Consider the following 15,840-nt stretch of genomic DNA (forward strand, 5'->3'; position numbering starts at 1 on the left):
GTTAAATATCCATCTTGGGCCAGAGTGGGGAGTTGGAGTCTGTCCCAGCTACTTGGGGTGATAGGAAGAAGACACACCCTCAACATCTTATCAGCCGATTTTGCACCAGATCAAGAGAGACGACCAATCACACCATCAGGTTTATATTTGGACCGTCTTGACCACAGATGTCAACGAAAGAAAATTGACGAAGCTTGAGTTTAGGAAAAAGGAGAATTATTTATTGGTTTTAAGTTGAAAACATAATTATGGAGAAAATCATCTACACCAGAGAAGACAGAACAACAACAACAACCGTTGTGTTCTCAGCAGCACACGTGTCCTAATCCGTCATTAATAGCCTTCACTCGGGTGAAGATGCTACAGTGATTCACTGAAATCACTCGTAAGGCAAACGTGATGCGACTCGTGTGTCGTCGTACCCGGCGTTGTCATGGAAACCATCGTTTGCTCTGCTCACTTGTTGAGCGCTTCGGTCATCTCGGGGACGGCCTGCAGGAGTCGGGATTAAAGTCAGCAACGTTCACGACACGGAAGCTTCAACAGAGCGTGAAACGTGATGTGTTGATGAGGCCTTGTGAAAATGATGCATCGTGACACACTGGACTCGTTTTGAACGGCCACTAGATGGCACTACAAGTTTGAAAATAATGCCAGGTTTCATTGAATTAGTAGATCAGAATTTAAAAAAATTAAACAGAGCGCCATCTAGTGGCCTTTCAAAATAAATGCGCTGTATCATGACACCTCATCAGCTGTTTCATGAAGCCTCATCAACACATCACTTATAAACAACCTTACAAAATTAAATTCACTAAATGATGTCAAGTGATAAATGTATGTTTTATGAACACATTATTGTTATTCCACCGTGTTTCCTTCTGCTAGTTTTAACATCTCAAAATATGTTGTTCTGCTTTGTTGCCTTTCCTTTATGTGTGACTGAGCTCCAGAAGAGCCGATGAATAAACTCTAGTTTCAGGGATATGTGGATCATTCCTCAGCCAGAGTGTGACTCGTAGCAGTCAGGAACACCCTCGGTCTCATCAGGTGCATCATTTCAATCGGCTGCTGGTGAAAGTGGATCTGAGCAGCAGGTCATACGTCTGCTCAGCTTCTGTTACCGTCTGAGCAGGTCGTCCAGACACCTGTGCCGTGTCTCAAATCGCATACTTCTCTTAGTGCACTGGAGGTTAGTATGCATCAGGATAGTGTACGTACTAACTAGTACGCAAATTCTCGACAGATAGTATGTCTCAAATCAAACTCTGCTGCTACGCACTAACCAGAAATGACGCGACAGCTTCTTCTTCTACTACTTTTTAACGATGATTTCAACCAGCTGTAGGAACACTATCGCCACCTGCTGGCAGCACGTTTTGTTTGGATCAAGAAATCTATACAAATTTAAACAGTCATTTTTATACACATTTTCTTAAATATTCTGGTGTAAAAAATGAATAAAGTATCCCTTTTATGAAACACTTATACACAACAACATGATTTATTTTTTTCATTTTCACCTTTGTATTACACTTTTTTATTATAGCTTTTTTTCTCTTCAGAGAATTGAAGCTTCCACCCTTCCACAGACTTCCTGTCCTCCCCCTCCTTCATGCATCCACCACGTTGACTCACCTTGAACAGGTCGGCCACCAGCCCGAAGTCGGCCACCTGGAAGATCGGTGCTTCCGGGTCCTTGTTGATGGCGACGATCGTCTGAAGAAGCGAAAAGAAAACATAGTCCATCACATGGGAGCGCGACTCACGAGTAGGTAGGAGACGGTTCTGGTGGTTACCTTGCTGTCCTTCATCCCAGCCAGATGCTGGATGGCTCCAGAGATGCCGACTGCGATGTACAACTCCTGGAGAAGAAAAAGGGTCAGAACCAGGTCAGTCTTTCTGAACACTGGCAAGTGTGTGTGTGAACCAGGATGTTAGTGGAATTCTTATGTTAGCGTAGCAAGGAAACCATTGAACCATTTAAAAACTTAAATGAAGCTATTAAATTAAAAACGCTTTTTTTAACTTTACTTAGATTTTCTTTACCTTAGCATTTGTTTTCTAAAACAAAAGTGTCAGGCGATTTCATTTAAACTGGATGTACAAATATGAAGTCATTTTATCTTTTTCTTTTAGAACTTCAAGATCAGTGGCTCTTATTTAGCCTTCTTATTCTTTATCTTTGGGCCAAACAACAAAGAAACATATTTGTTTCATAAACAATTAATTAATTTCATATTAATTCTTTTTTTAAACTGAAAACAGTTATTTTTCATTGTTTTTTCTAAATTTACACACACAAATATGGACCAATCAGTGTCACGTTATGTGAAGTTGTGAATTTGTACTTCTATGTCTGGTGGTTCTTTAGGTCTCGTCCGTCTGTGAGCTGTGCGACGCAGCTTGCTAGGCTCGGTTGCTATGGTAATGCATAATGCCGGTGCGCTGACTTGGCGCGGCTCAGTATATAACGAAAGTAAGACTAATTTATGAGCGCCACTCAAATGCGAGTGATCCAGGGGAAGGGAACTATCGCATCGTTTTCCTGCTCTAATCCCCCGCATGCGACCACATTTTTAAGTGAAAGAGAAAAATATGGCATTAATATCGATATCGCACTTCAAGACACCAATATCAAATAACGCACATATTTCCAATATCGTGCAGCCCTTTTTCATACGCTCTTTTAACTGTAAACGAAGCAGAAATCAAATGATTAAAAAATACTCAGCAGTCTAACAACTGGTGAAAAGCAGCAGGTGATAAATCAGATTCATATTTCGTTCAGAAATTTAACAACGATGTCATCACATTAGGAACGTCCACTCGAGTGCGGCCGCTCGGATCCATCCACCGCTGCACTCAGCGCCTTTAATGCATCAGATAAATCATTTAGGCTCCTAAATGTGCCATCAGGAACAATTTGTGAGCTCTAATGTGTTGATAATCGCGGCGGCGCTAACCTCCCTCCATCACCTAATGGCAAGTTAACCTTTTTAAGAAGGGCCGGCGCGGATCTCGCTCGCGCACAAGTGCTTTAAGACATTAGCCAGAAAAGAACTTCCGCGTTCTTCCAGATGATGGATTCCACCGAGTATCGAGCGTGAAGGAAGAGTGTTCTCCAGGAACTCACCGGGGCCACGATCTTTCCGGTTTGTCCGACCTGCATGTCGTTCGGGACGTACCCGGCGTCCACCGCCGCTCGAGAGGCGCCCACTGGAAGAGCGAGGAGTCGTAAACAACTCCAACCGGGAAAAAATACTTTTAAGTTCCTCTGCGATCACGGGCTCACCTGCGGCGTTCATTTTGTCGGCGAGGTCGTACAGCAGCTTGAAGTTCTCTCCACTCTTCAGCCCACGACCTTCACCAACGACAAAAACACATTCAACAACAACCACATGACTAGTTAAGAGGTACAGAAAACCAAATGAGTCGCCTCACCTCCCGACACCACCACCTTCGCGCTGGTCAGCTCTGGACGGTCGCTCTTGGTTAGAGTCTGTCCCACCCACTCAGAGACCGCCACAGGTGAGGTCGCGGCAACTGCCGTGAACACAATATGAACGATGCGTTTATGGCCTTCACAGTTTACCTTTTATTTCACTGAAATGCATGAACCATGCAAACGTAAATACGCATTTCTGCCCCTTTGTCCCTCCATCGAACACCAATTGTTATGGAAAGATTATTTAAGCATTTAAAAATGAGGAAAAAAAGGCTGAAATAGAGAAGACACAAGTAATCATAAAAAGACCTTCTTCACAACGTTGTTCAATAATCTACTAAAGGTCTTCTTTCCTAAATTTAAGATGTTGCTCTTCTAAGAAAGAAAAAATGTTTAATGGCTTCTTTACAGAGTAACAAAGAAAAACAAATGGTTTCGAGTGACACATGTAAAGAAGAAGCAGACGACGAGTAGGAGAAGGAGAAACCAGGAAAAAGGAAAGACAAAGTGAACCCATGGATAAATATGTCCATGAAGATGAGAGACTAGAGGAGGTTAAAGTGGAGGAAACTGACTTGTTTACTAAGAAATGAGCATTACAAATGTAGGTGTTTTTTGAGGAAAACAAAACCACAAAACTGACAATCAACAGCTAGATAAAAATAAAACACACCATCTTCTTTTGTTGCACTTCCTCCTTCTGTGGCCGCGGGTTCAAAAGACGTCCCTCGGACTGTCAACACCTTCACTGCCTCGTTGCATTTCACCGTGCTGAGAGCATTACCTGTTATTGTGGAGTAAAGACGACGATGAATCAGTTTGTGTCCGTGCGATCAGGTGAGGTAGAGACTCACCAGCATAGATGGCTCGGACAAACGTATCAGGAGATTTAATCTCAATAATGTCCGAAAGTGGAGCTACATCCAACTTGGCTGCAACTCTGGGAAGCACGTTCTACAGCAGAAAAAAATTTAGAAAATCGGAGAATAAAACGATAAGTAAGTTAGTAATGACCGTTATTGTTGCCGTTAAAATAAGAAAATATTATTTTAAAATGTGTTTTGTAGGTTCGTCTTACCTTCCCGAAGGCTGAAGCGCCGGCGCAGATGTGGGTGAAGTTGAACTGCTTGTGTGTTGCCAGGATGAGTGGAGTCAACTCCTCTGTGAGGTGAAGAACATTCAAGTTGGCTTGCTGCTCGACACGTTTTAGTTTAACATTAACGAGTAGCTGTTGTTCTGGAAATCATTAATATTTCATGCCCAAAAACACACTAAAGACGATATGAGTTATACAACTTCAGATAAGGAAAGGTCATAAACTGTATATACTCTGACTTGGAAATATCTCACATACCAGTGTTTGGTAATATTTTGCATCATCCTTAACTAATCATTTTGTGTGGTTAAAAATAATGCCGACTTCATTAGCTTCATACACACCTGGAAGTGCACCTTTTAAGCACTCATGCTGGACCACTAACACTTTCTTGACGCCCTGAACTTTGCTGATTTCTTCTGCAACCTAAAGTGAAAAAAGAGCAAATCATGGATACAGTTCAGTGTTAGGGAGAAGCGAGAAGTAGATATTTTATGTGACAATTCACATTCCAGTAAAGAGCTTGCACGACAATAACAGCCCACCTTATTAAGAATACTGCTGCTGCTGCTGGACATTGACAATATACTCAAAGTAGGTATGTGTGTATTTTCCTCTTCCTGGTTATCGAAAGTGGCCAATCAGCGTGTGTCACTTTTAATCGCACAACCTCAAGTGCTGTAGGACCGATGTATTCGCCGTCAAACTGCCGTCTTCGCTTTGTTTACGTCACCAATATTTATTAATACTGATGACATAGAAGAAGCGTCATAGATTCTGTAGAATATTGAAATTTCCAGATCGGTCCAGTATACGTGCCACAAATCGCCAAAAACTTTTGACAATTTTTCACCTCGACAAAACTCCCTCGCAAAACCTTGGTTAGTAAAATATTCCTTGGAACCCCCATTATATTATAAAGTATATATTTACCTATAAGTCTGCCAAATATCTTCTAAATTGACCAATTCGCTCATAGTTTTTTTTAACCGCCAATTTGCTGATCGAGTCCGACGAGCCATGTTTACTGACGTTTTCCATCACTTCCAACTAGTTTCATGAAGTTCATCAATTCAATACAACGTCAATTTGCTTTATGTATCCATTATTTTACATTTAAACAACTTTAAATGATTAACATAATTAACGTATTTATTGTGTTGTTATGCAAGCTTTCCAATGATACCAACCTTTTTAAAATTGAGCAAGTATTAGCATTTTCAAAGTCGGGTTTAACAAATGGTCACACCTTAAATATTGATCCCCATTGATTAGAATGGAAGAGGTTGACCATAAATTAGTGCATGTGTCTAGAAAGGCGCTATACCTGTATAAATAGAAATTATTATTATTATTATTTTCAGGGGTTATTATAGTGTATAACTTTGTTAATATTTATCGCGGAAAAAATTTAATTGTATCACTGGAATCATCTTTACAAGACATTTTTTTATGATACTGGTTTCATAGAACTCAATTAATGTTTAAAATTTTACACACATACCAACTCAAATCAATTTCAGTTGGTGGCTCATATGAAAACCACTTTTCCTACAATTTAATTCCAGGCACAAACCTTCCCACAGTTTGTTCCTGCGACCAGACAGGACACGTCTCCACCGAGCTTGTTGGCAGCTGTGATGGCGTTGAGTGTGATGGGGGTCAATTTGTCATCGCTGTGCTCGACGACCACCAGTGTGCTCTGGAACCTCTGCAGGAGACTCGTCTGTGGCAGAAGTAGAGATGACGTCGGATTGAAGTGAATATTACACAATGTTGCATAGGTTTATAAAAAAAAAGCTTCCATTATTAAATAACGTTTCTTTTATTTGTTCAAATCTACATTATATTTAAATATAGATGAGTGTTTAACCGTATGAGATTTGAAACCCTTTTAATTAAATTACAAATAACCAAGGATAGGAGTTATAGATTGTTGCAATGAACTACTTTAATATTATGTTACTCAATCTAATATTACATTTTAATTAAAATATACTAGAGGCTTTTTCAATTTTGTGCTATAAAAGTTTCATTGTTGTGACATATCAGCTCACCTGGATTAAAAAGAACTGTTGGTGTCAGTTTATTTAAAGTAGACCTGGCCTCATACTAAACTAAATATCTCTTTGACTTCCAATCCTCTGGAGTATCAAGAATACATTTGAATGATAACAGGATAAACAGGGTCATGAATGTAAATATTCCAATAAAAACTGTTATCATGTTATAACAGTAGAGATGTATAGTTATGAAAAAGAAATTGTGCTACAGAAGTGAAACTGTACGTTTCCCTAAGGAAAAAAATACAGCAAAGTCCAGAAGAGAAAGGAATTTGACTAAAATTAACATGAATCTATTTTAAACTTAAATACATTTCAAGACAAAAGGCAGCACTGTTTTGTCGTGACTGTTGTTGCAAATAAAGACAAGGAACTTCAGACTTATGTCACTGCAAAAGTCAGTTTTGAGGTCCAAATGATATTTAAGAAAGACGTTAGAGATAAATAAGTATAAGTAATAAATATTTACCCACAGAAACATAAAGGTCAAACGCTTATCTAAGGCTGTAAGTCTTTGGTAAACAGTCGAACCATTGAACCCCCCATTATCAGGTCCAGTCCCACACTAAGCAAGATAGGACCAGATGGATCTTGAAATACTGGCTCCATGTAACACAAACCGGTCCATTGACCACTCAGCATGTATATCAATATTAGTTTTTAAACACTGTTTACATTTTGTTCACCTTCGCGTCGAGTCAATAACAATCGTGTGACATAACTGCAGGTCGAGAGCTTTCGTAACCACACAATGCTAGTCATGCTAACAGCCCTTGTCTGCACAAATAAAAGGTTATGTTTTATTACATTTTAGTTATACTCGTAAATATCAAGTCAACTTTGATGTTGTCAACGTGTTAAATCAAAGTAAGACAGTGAAAGTCAGAGAGTGGAAATTAGCCGACATGCTAACAGCTAATATAAGAGGATACGTCATTCACCGATGTTTACCGAATCCCTACCACGTGCACAGTTTATCAACGTATATTTTTAATTTTTTTTAAATCTTACCAAACCCCTGAGGTTGCTTTTGTTGAAGGTTCGAATCATGGTGGACACGGTCTGCTCTGGTGCAGCAACTTCTGTGCCAAAGGTCGAGAGACGATTCACATGAGAGATCTCGCGAGATTTGCGATCAGACCCTCCTCCCACCTTCTCGAAAAATGTTTTTTTATTTTTATTTTTTACTCTTTATTAAATGGATCGAGTCACCGAAAATACTTTATATTTCCATACTTGTTATTTTTAACGATTAGTGTTTTATAATTGTCGGCGGAGACGCTGACGTCACAACAGACACCTTGAAGTTGTATGTGTTGCTCAAGGGCAAATCGATATGTTACAAGTAAAAGATCTCACCAAATGTTTTTTGTTTTTTTAACGAGTACCTGCGATTATTTAACTCCTTTTTATGTTTTTATATATATATATATATATATATTTATACACATAGAAAACAAACAGTTTAGTTCACTGCTTGGTGTTTTTATTCCCTTTAATTTTTTTATTAGTTTATCAGGAGTTTCACGTTTTGGGAAGTTATTAAGTTTTTATACTGTTTTAAATGAATAGTTGCGCTTTCGTGCTTCTATTTCACGGAGAGAATGCATTCCCCATATCATCCAGCAGAGGACTCTATAGAGCAAACTAATAAACGCTAAAAAATATCTTAACAATTAATTAATCCAATATTTAAATAACGTAAGGAAAATATTGTATCTGTCTTTTATTATAATACAAAAATAATTAATTCCCAGTCATGCAATCACTTCTATACATTCTTAGATAAATAATTAAAAAACATATTTAGGGTGAATCTATCTATATATCAAATTTAAATGCATATATAATGTTGTTTTCTTTTAATATATAATGCTTGTAAACAACATTTATATATTAAGCATCCATTTTACGATAAGTTCACGTTAAATTGTCAGGAGAAAATAGAGAATTTAAATATTATTTTTAATTTATGTAGATTATTTTAATAAACACGTTATTGCGAGTTTAGTAAAAGGATAAATGGTAAGAAAAAACAAGTTCGCGTGCACGTGAGAACCAAAGAGGAGAGTGCACATTTGCATGGCCCCTCTCTCCGTGGAGGTCCAGGTCTGCAGACGTCACTGCTGGAGGATCTCTTGTTTTCTCTCCTCCTCTCTCGTCGGCGGAGCAGCACAAGTTCCTCCTGCAGCCACAGGACCCAGCACTGCTGCTCCTCTGCTCCTGCATCTGTATGGTGGACCTCCTGCTGAGCACTTCTTTCTTGGATGATATGGGGGATCATTCCAAAAGTAAGTGTCACCCCACGAGTCCACGACACCTCGACGAGTTTTTTCTTCCTCTGATGCATGTTCCTGGTTCCTGACACAGAGAAGTCCGGGCTCGCCATGTGTGTGGGCTGTGGGAGTCAGATCCACGACCAGTACATCCTGAGGGTGTCCCCGGACCTGGAGTGGCACGCAGCCTGCCTCAAGTGCGCCGAGTGCAGCCAGTACCTGGACGAGACCTGTACCTGCTACGTCAGAGAAGGGAAGACCTACTGCAAGCGAGACTACCTGAGGTGAGTCCTGAGTTCCTTCATCTCTCCTTTTGAATTTGTTGTTGTTGTCCCTCAACATCTCACTGATCGTGCGGGTCTCCACTTCAGGCTGTTTGGAATAAAATGTGCAAAGTGTAACTCGGGCTTCTGCAGCAGCGACCTGGTGATGCGGGCCCGGGACCGGGTCTTCCACATGGAGTGTTTTCGGTGCTCGGTGTGCAGCCAGAACCTGCTGCCCGGGGACGAGTTCTCTTTGCGGGACGACGAGCTGTTGTGTCGGGCCGATCATTGCCTGTTGCTGGACAGAACGTCCGCTGAAAGTCCCCTAAGTCCCGGGGGTCCTCCCGCCAGACCCCTGCACTGCCCAGGTACCACTGAGGACCTATTAACACACAAATACATATATTAATACAAATTAAACCGAGGCTAAAATAAGATAATTAGTTGATAGAACAAACGTTTTTTTTATATGTAAAATATGCTAATAATACACTTAATTTTAATTAAATTGGAAACAAATTTGTGAAATACCGCAATTTAATGTTGTTAACTTTCAAATAGCTGATAAATATGTTAACAACTGTTAAAATAAACAAAAATGATTAAATACCTAGAAATGTTTCTCTTTTAAATATTATAATCCCCTTTTTTGTTTTCGATAACAGGGATATTGTTGCTATAAATACTAATATTATCGGGTCCCTAATGAAATGTATCATGAAAAAAAAAGTTTAATTTAATTGTTTTCTAACTTAATTTGTAACTTAAAAAATAAAATAAAATTATATTGACATGTTTTAGTCTAAGGTTATTTATTTTGGATATTTAATATAATTATATTAGAATAATGGTTATAATTACAAAGCGTTTCTTTATAATTGTTAATTTCGTTAAAAAATATTATTGTATTATTATTACTATTTAGTTCATGACAAGTCAATAGTTACATTTATATTAAAGGAACTTCGATTAAATATCGATGATAATATTTGAATCAGATGTTATTATGGGATGTTTTGCTCAACTCTCGTATATATATCCTCTCTCAGAACCGGTGTCGGTCCGGCATCCCCCTCACCACCGGAACCACGTCCACAAGCAGTCGGAGAAGACCACCCGGGTCCGGACGGTTCTGAACGAGAAGCAGCTGCACACACTGCGGACCTGTTACAACGCGAACCCGAGGCCGGACGCGCTGATGAAGGAGCAGCTGGTGGAGATGACCGGCCTCAGTCCTCGAGTCATCCGGGTCTGGTTCCAGAACAAGAGGTGCAAAGACAAGAAGAAGACCATCCTGATGAAGCAGCTTCAGCAGCAGTCGAACAGCGACAAGACCGTGAGTCTCCACATCATTTCAGGCCTTTTAACCATTTTTGTTAAAAAACGTCTAATAATTATACTTTAGCCTGGTAATAAATGTGTGATGTATAAAAACCTATGTGGGATTTTTACTTAAAAATGAATTGTTGCATTAAATAAAACAAATTCAATTTCCAATGTATATGTTAACGTGCTAAAGTGAAGTTGAGCAAATATCGTATGCAAAAGATTTTTACTCTAATTTAATAATGTTTATACTTTTATATCTTTGATTATACAGTGTTGTTGAAATGTTTTACTCTCTTTCAAATAATACAAAAAATGTAATTATGTTTATACTTTTATATCTTTGATAATACAGTGTTTTAAAATGTTTTACTCTCTTTTATATAATAAAATAATAATGTTTATACTTTTATATCTTTGATAATACAATGTTTTTAAAATGTTTTACTCTCTTTTAAATAATAAAATAAATGTAATAATGTTTATATATTTGATAATACAGTTTTTTAAAATGTTTTACTCTCATTTATATAATAAAATAATAATGTTTATACTTTTATATCTTTGATAATACAGTGTTTTTAAAATGTTTTACTCCCTTTAAAATAATAAAATAAATGTAATATTGTTTATACTTTTATATCTTTGATAATATAGGGTTTTTAAAATGTTTTACTCTCGATCAAATAATAAAATAAATGTAATAATGTTTATACTTTTATGTCTTTGATAAGTTTAAATGTTTTACTCTCTTTTAAATAATAAAATAAATGTAATAATGTTTATACTTTTATATCTTTGCTAATACAGTGTTTTTAAAGCGTTTGACTCTCGATCAAATAATAAAATGAATGTAATAATGTTTATTATTTTATGTCTTTGATAAGTTGAAATGTTTTACTCTCTTTTAAATAATAAAATAAGTGTAATAGTGTAATAGGCTAAATATTTGGTACACTAAATAAATTTACTTTTCTTATATAGTTGACATACTATTGATTGCCTGGAATTATTTTAGAAACCAATAAGAAAAATAAAAAAAATAAAACATATATAAGTGTAAAATGTGTGTGTTCTGTCAACTAATAAGATTTTGTTGGTTCTGTAGAACCTGCAGGGTCTGACCGGGACCCCTCTGGTAGCTGGAAGTCCAATCCGCCATGAGTCGTCAATTCAAGGGAATCCGGTGGAAGTCCAGACTTACCAACCCCCCTGGAAGACCCTCAGCGACTTCGCCCTGCAGAGTGACCTGGACCAGCCGGCCTTCCAACAACTGGTCAGTGTGACAATGAAAAAGCATCATGTGATGCTAAGAGGGGTCAATATAACGACCTTGACTTTGAACCTAAACATGATTCATTATTTTTGCTAAAGTTATGACTTTGAAATTATTTTTTTTTAAATTAAAATGACCCAAAAACCCTAAGAGCAACTGCAACTAAATACATTATGAAACCCTTTGATTCATATTTTAATCTGGATTTTAAAAATGTTTTAATCAAACATAATAATAATTATTCCATCTTAATTTAAATCAAACAGTTATAATTTTATTTGGAAACAAACTACATATGGAGATTTACATTTAAGAATAAATAATATAGAACAAAATCGATTACAGAATTAGTTTTGTACTACTATGAATAGTCGATGTAAATGAAAACTTTATATATAACACATCTTTTATTTCAAATTATATTAAAACTTTCATCCCACAAAATACAATACTCCCATTATAGCCCAGTTGCATTAAAAACTGACATGTAATAGTAGATCTTAAGCTAAACATTTTTATTGATAAATAATATAATTTAAAATATATTTATATTCATGCATATAGGCAAAATTTTAATTAGCAATTTGGTTATTAAAATAAAATGTTGATTTTATTAATGGAAAAATATATTTAGTTCATTTTTTCGTTTGAAATGTTTTACTTTACTGTAAAATAAGGGTATATTTACGTTTCCTTTCCCCCCAACAATTAAATAATGTTTCGTGTGTCTCCAGGTTTCTTTCTCGGAGTCGGGCTCTTTGGGGAACTCGTCGGCGAGTGACGTGACCTCCCTGTCCTCGCACCTCCCGGACACCCCGAACAGCATGGTCCCGAGCCCCGTGGAAACGTGAGGGACAAACTCTGCTGGTCCCTGAACGCACCGCAAAACCTCAAAAGACAAGATATCAGTCCTATTTATCTGACAATTAAAAACCCAAAAACTGGATGGATATTAACTTCGAGGATACCTTCCCTGGAGCGAGGAACCTCTTGTTCAAAAGGACACGGACTTTTTAAAAAGGACCTTTTTTTTGGAGCCGAACTGGACGAGCTTGTTTGTTGGATCGAGTGGATCTTTGCGGACGTGCATGATTGTTACACATCAATGGCAACTATTGTAATATATCGCGAACTGTCTTCCACAAAGTAACTTATTATTATTTATTAAGACATAGCCAATCTTATCAATAAATAAATAGTTCAACTTGTTTATGATTTTTCACCCATTTTTTTGTACATTTTTCTTATCAACAAGGACTTAAAACGACGCCATGTTTCAACAAACTTTATTAACACAAATTGATGAACAAAACAAGTGCATGACAAAACAAAAAACAAAACAATTGAAGATAAAACAATAACAAAAAACAACAATTATTTAAATGTATGGTTATTACGAATCAAATAAAAAAAGACGTGTTTTGTTTGGCTTTATAAGAAAAGGTCCGGGTCATAATTTGAATAATCTTTATTTAAATGTTTGTCATGAACAATAACAAGGCGGCACAAAATCGAAAATAGTCATGTTTAAAAAAAATGTAAAAAGTTTTGGGAGGAATTTATTTAATTTACCATTCCGCCGCTATTCATTTTAAATAGATGACATTAATCTGCCACGATTGGATAAAAGAAAGAAAATCCACATTAATCCACTTAAAAGTCTGAAGTTGATTTTCTTAAATAAACAGCGTCAATATTAAAAGTCCAGACAGAGGCGGGTTCTTATCTGGATCTGGCATCACCTGTATGGAGGGACTCACTGGAGTCGGACCCACAACAAGACCACTGACGGGGGACCCCAAAAGCCCCGGGACCGTCCGAGCGTGTCCTGAGTTTATTTTCATTCCAGTAGGAATGCTGGACGACAAATAGCCGCTGGACAAGAGAGCAGGCGGGTCAAGCCATGACTGACACACTACACCTCAACAATTTGTCTGAGAGCATCTGCTGTTATCAGAGAAGGAAATGAGACTCATTCATATCCACAGAGCAGGACCATGATAGAGTCCTGCTGCGGAGACACCCGTTTGAAAGCGTTAAAAACACTAAAGATTGACTGGAATATGAGGATTTAAAAAGCGAGGGTTTTCTGAACATAGATACGGATTAATCCATGAGTATTGTACTACTTTTCATTATATTGTGAATAGCTTCACAATTATTACATTTCAACGAGTGAAACTGTAAGAAATTCCTGTATCTTATTTCATGTTTATTATCAGAAAAGCAAAATTTCTGATAATAAATTTTGCCTTTTTTCCTTCAAACAGGCTGCCATGTTTGTTATGTTGAAGGAGTGGACCTTAGTTTAACGGTTAACATCAGCTGCTGCTTTCAACTAAAATAAACGATTATTGATACATTTGAAAAAGGTCGACCGAGGAAGAATCAATATAATTTCTAGAAGTTTTTATATTGATTTAAATACTCCCAATTTCTCCTGAAATAAAACCTTAAACAAATAAAGTTTAAAATTCCAATAGCAGTTTTTAAATCACAAACATTTCAAACGATAATTAGAATATCTAAAAACGTGGCCGACTGAAACAGTGATGAAATAAAATAAATATCAATTATTACATTTCTTAAAAAAACCTCTGGGTTTGAGCAAACCATGGTCTTGTTTTTCCCATGTTCCCCTTTATTATCATCTAACTCCAGTTTGTTCTCACCCTCTAAAGCATGAACATGGTGTCCCCTGCCTCTGGCCCCGAGGAGCTGGGATAGATACATTCAGGCATTAAGTGAAATAAGCAACAACAACAATAAATAACAATGGAGACATCAAGTACATGACAACTTTTATTTTTTTTATAACAAAAAAGTAAATCATTCAATAAATTATATTAATTTATGTGTGAGGTTTGAGAAAGAACGTTTTTTTTTACTAGCATCTTGTCCACGAGAAACACGGAAATGAGACAAATAAATAAACAACAGTTAGACTAAACTATCACGTCAACACATGTCAGACACATCTTGTGCTTGTTTTTTTTTTATATTAAAAAAAAAAAAGCATGTGCAAATTCTCCTGAACGAACCGTTCAAACTGGAAATCAGAGCAGATGCAGCAGCAGAGAATAAGGCTTACGTCAGTAAACCTGACAAACACAAATAACCATGAAAAAACCAAACGTCTCTTGGTGTTTATACTGATCCGAGACGAGGCGTGCGCTCCTCATCACTCCTCCTGCTTCTTCAGGAAGAACTGTAGTGCAGAATCCCACTGGTCTCTGGGAAAACGGTTGGACAACTCACAGTAATCCAGCAGCTGGAAAACTTTGGACAGGAGACAGGAAACTTAAATTAAAACAGAACTTATTAGAATTATTCTAATAGCTGTGCACAATAATGAAGTACATATAAATATGCAGAGAAGCATCACGTTTTGTATCTTTCTATTTACACTATAGTTTACATTTGACAGTACAAGGTAGCTAGTAAATTAGCTGTGTTTAATTATTTAGCTCTTATTGCAAAAAGAAGAAAGATAATAATGAAAAAACAAGGTATAGGGCAAACCTTAAAACTAATATTGAACTTAAAATAAAACCAAAAATCTCAACTACAACTACTTAACAAAAAAGATACGTTAGTTATATTTTTGTATAATAATCTGAGGCGTATCGTTTTATTTTACACACAATTATAAAGTTCATCATTTGTTGTCTTGCTATATTATTAGGGCGGTAGTTGTATACAACTATAATTCACCGATTAAGTAAGTAAGTAAGTAATTTTCTAGACCAGGGTCACAATTAAAGTACAGTTTTGCTATGTTAAGCTGAAAATGATCTACACGGAAAAAAGAAATCATGCTCAATATCGCATTGTTAAAAATAAACAAAGTGTAATTTATCGTGTTTCAAGGAATATTTCGATGTGTAATAGCAATAGTTTAACGTCATTTCAATTGGCTGCGCTTTATAGTCAAACACTAAACAAAAACTCACCTCCTTGTTTGACTCTATAGTCGGACTCCTTCTCATTAGCAGCACAATCCTGCAGACAAGAACATATTAGTGTCTTGAAACAAAGCTGCTTATCTTAACATCCTAAAGTTGATATTTCCAGTCAAACAGGTGATAAGAT

At 36.9% G+C, this 15,840-nt stretch overlaps 3 protein-coding genes across 6 annotated transcripts in view; 1 reads left to right on the forward strand and 2 right to left on the reverse strand.

Annotated features, from left to right (window-relative positions):
* Positions 1-194: 194 nt before the first annotated feature.
* Positions 195-7,737, reverse strand: etfa (electron transfer flavoprotein subunit alpha). Its single transcript, XM_087797844.1, has 12 exons — positions 7,619-7,737; positions 6,121-6,270; positions 4,889-4,970; positions 4,527-4,609; positions 4,303-4,402; positions 4,122-4,232; positions 3,445-3,546; positions 3,296-3,364; positions 3,137-3,219; positions 1,800-1,865; positions 1,639-1,719; positions 195-492 (listed from the first exon to the last, which is right to left on the reverse strand). Exons 1-12 carry the CDS (start codon positions 7,655-7,657, stop codon positions 457-459), a joined length of 1,002 nt encoding a protein of 333 aa, XP_087653970.1. The 5' UTR covers positions 7,658-7,737; the 3' UTR covers positions 195-456.
* Positions 7,738-8,772: 1,035 nt separating this feature from the next.
* isl2a (ISL LIM homeobox 2a) lies at positions 8,773-12,623 on the forward strand. Of its 2 annotated transcripts, none has more exons than XM_087797160.1 (6): positions 8,773-8,898; positions 8,978-9,167; positions 9,255-9,514; positions 10,196-10,482; positions 11,581-11,748; positions 12,483-12,623. In XM_087797160.1, exons 1-6 carry the CDS (start codon positions 8,841-8,843, stop codon positions 12,597-12,599), a joined length of 1,080 nt encoding a protein of 359 aa, XP_087653286.1. In that variant the 5' UTR covers positions 8,773-8,840; the 3' UTR covers positions 12,600-12,623. The 2 variants fall into 2 exon arrangements, with proteins under 2 accessions (XP_087653286.1, XP_087653287.1); XM_087797161.1 differs by having other exon boundaries at positions 8,798-8,898; positions 9,300-9,514.
* A 1,914-nt stretch (positions 12,624-14,537) lies between these two features.
* The window catches only part of scaper (S-phase cyclin A-associated protein in the ER), a 58,242-nt gene continuing 56,939 nt past the window's right edge, over positions 14,538-15,840 (reverse strand). For all 3 annotated transcript variants that reach the window (XM_087797611.1, XM_087797609.1, XM_087797610.1), the window contains 2 exons: positions 15,702-15,750; positions 14,538-15,027 (listed from right to left, as the gene is read on the reverse strand). In XM_087797611.1, the coding sequence (XP_087653737.1) occupies positions 14,930-15,027; positions 15,702-15,750 (147 nt within the window). In that variant the 3' untranslated portion in view covers positions 14,538-14,929. The remainder of the gene's footprint in view (positions 15,028-15,701; positions 15,751-15,840) is intronic.

The sequence above is a fragment of the Callionymus lyra genome, chromosome 8 (assembly GCF_982586985.1).
Source record: "Callionymus lyra chromosome 8, fCalLyr1.hap1.1, whole genome shotgun sequence".
NCBI lineage: Eukaryota > Metazoa > Chordata > Actinopteri > Syngnathiformes > Callionymidae > Callionymus > Callionymus lyra.

What these genes read in the sequence shown, in the direction of transcription:
- etfa (XM_087797844.1), bottom strand. Translation starts at nt 7,657, where the DNA reads ATGATTCGAACCTTCAACAAAAGCAACCTCAGGGGTTTG. An exon ending in CTTAAAAGGTGCACTTCCAG is followed by an intron (nt 4,610 to 4,888) that starts GTGTGTATGAAG and finishes TTCACCTCACAG; the next exon opens with AGGAGTTGACTCCACTCATC. An exon ending in CCGGAAAGATCGTGGCCCCG is followed by an intron (nt 1,866 to 3,136) that starts GTGAGTTCCTGG and finishes TTTCTTCTCCAG; the next exon opens with GAGTTGTACATCGCAGTCGG.
- isl2a (XM_087797160.1), top strand. Translation starts at nt 8,841, where the DNA reads ATGGTGGACCTCCTGCTGAGCACTTCTTTCTTGGATGATATGGGGGAT. An exon ending in TGCAAGCGAGACTACCTGAG is followed by an intron (nt 9,168 to 9,254) that starts GTGAGTCCTGAG and finishes TCTCCACTTCAG; the next exon opens with GCTGTTTGGAATAAAATGTG. An exon ending in AGTCGAACAGCGACAAGACC is followed by an intron (nt 10,483 to 11,580) that starts GTGAGTCTCCAC and finishes TTGGTTCTGTAG; the next exon opens with AACCTGCAGGGTCTGACCGG.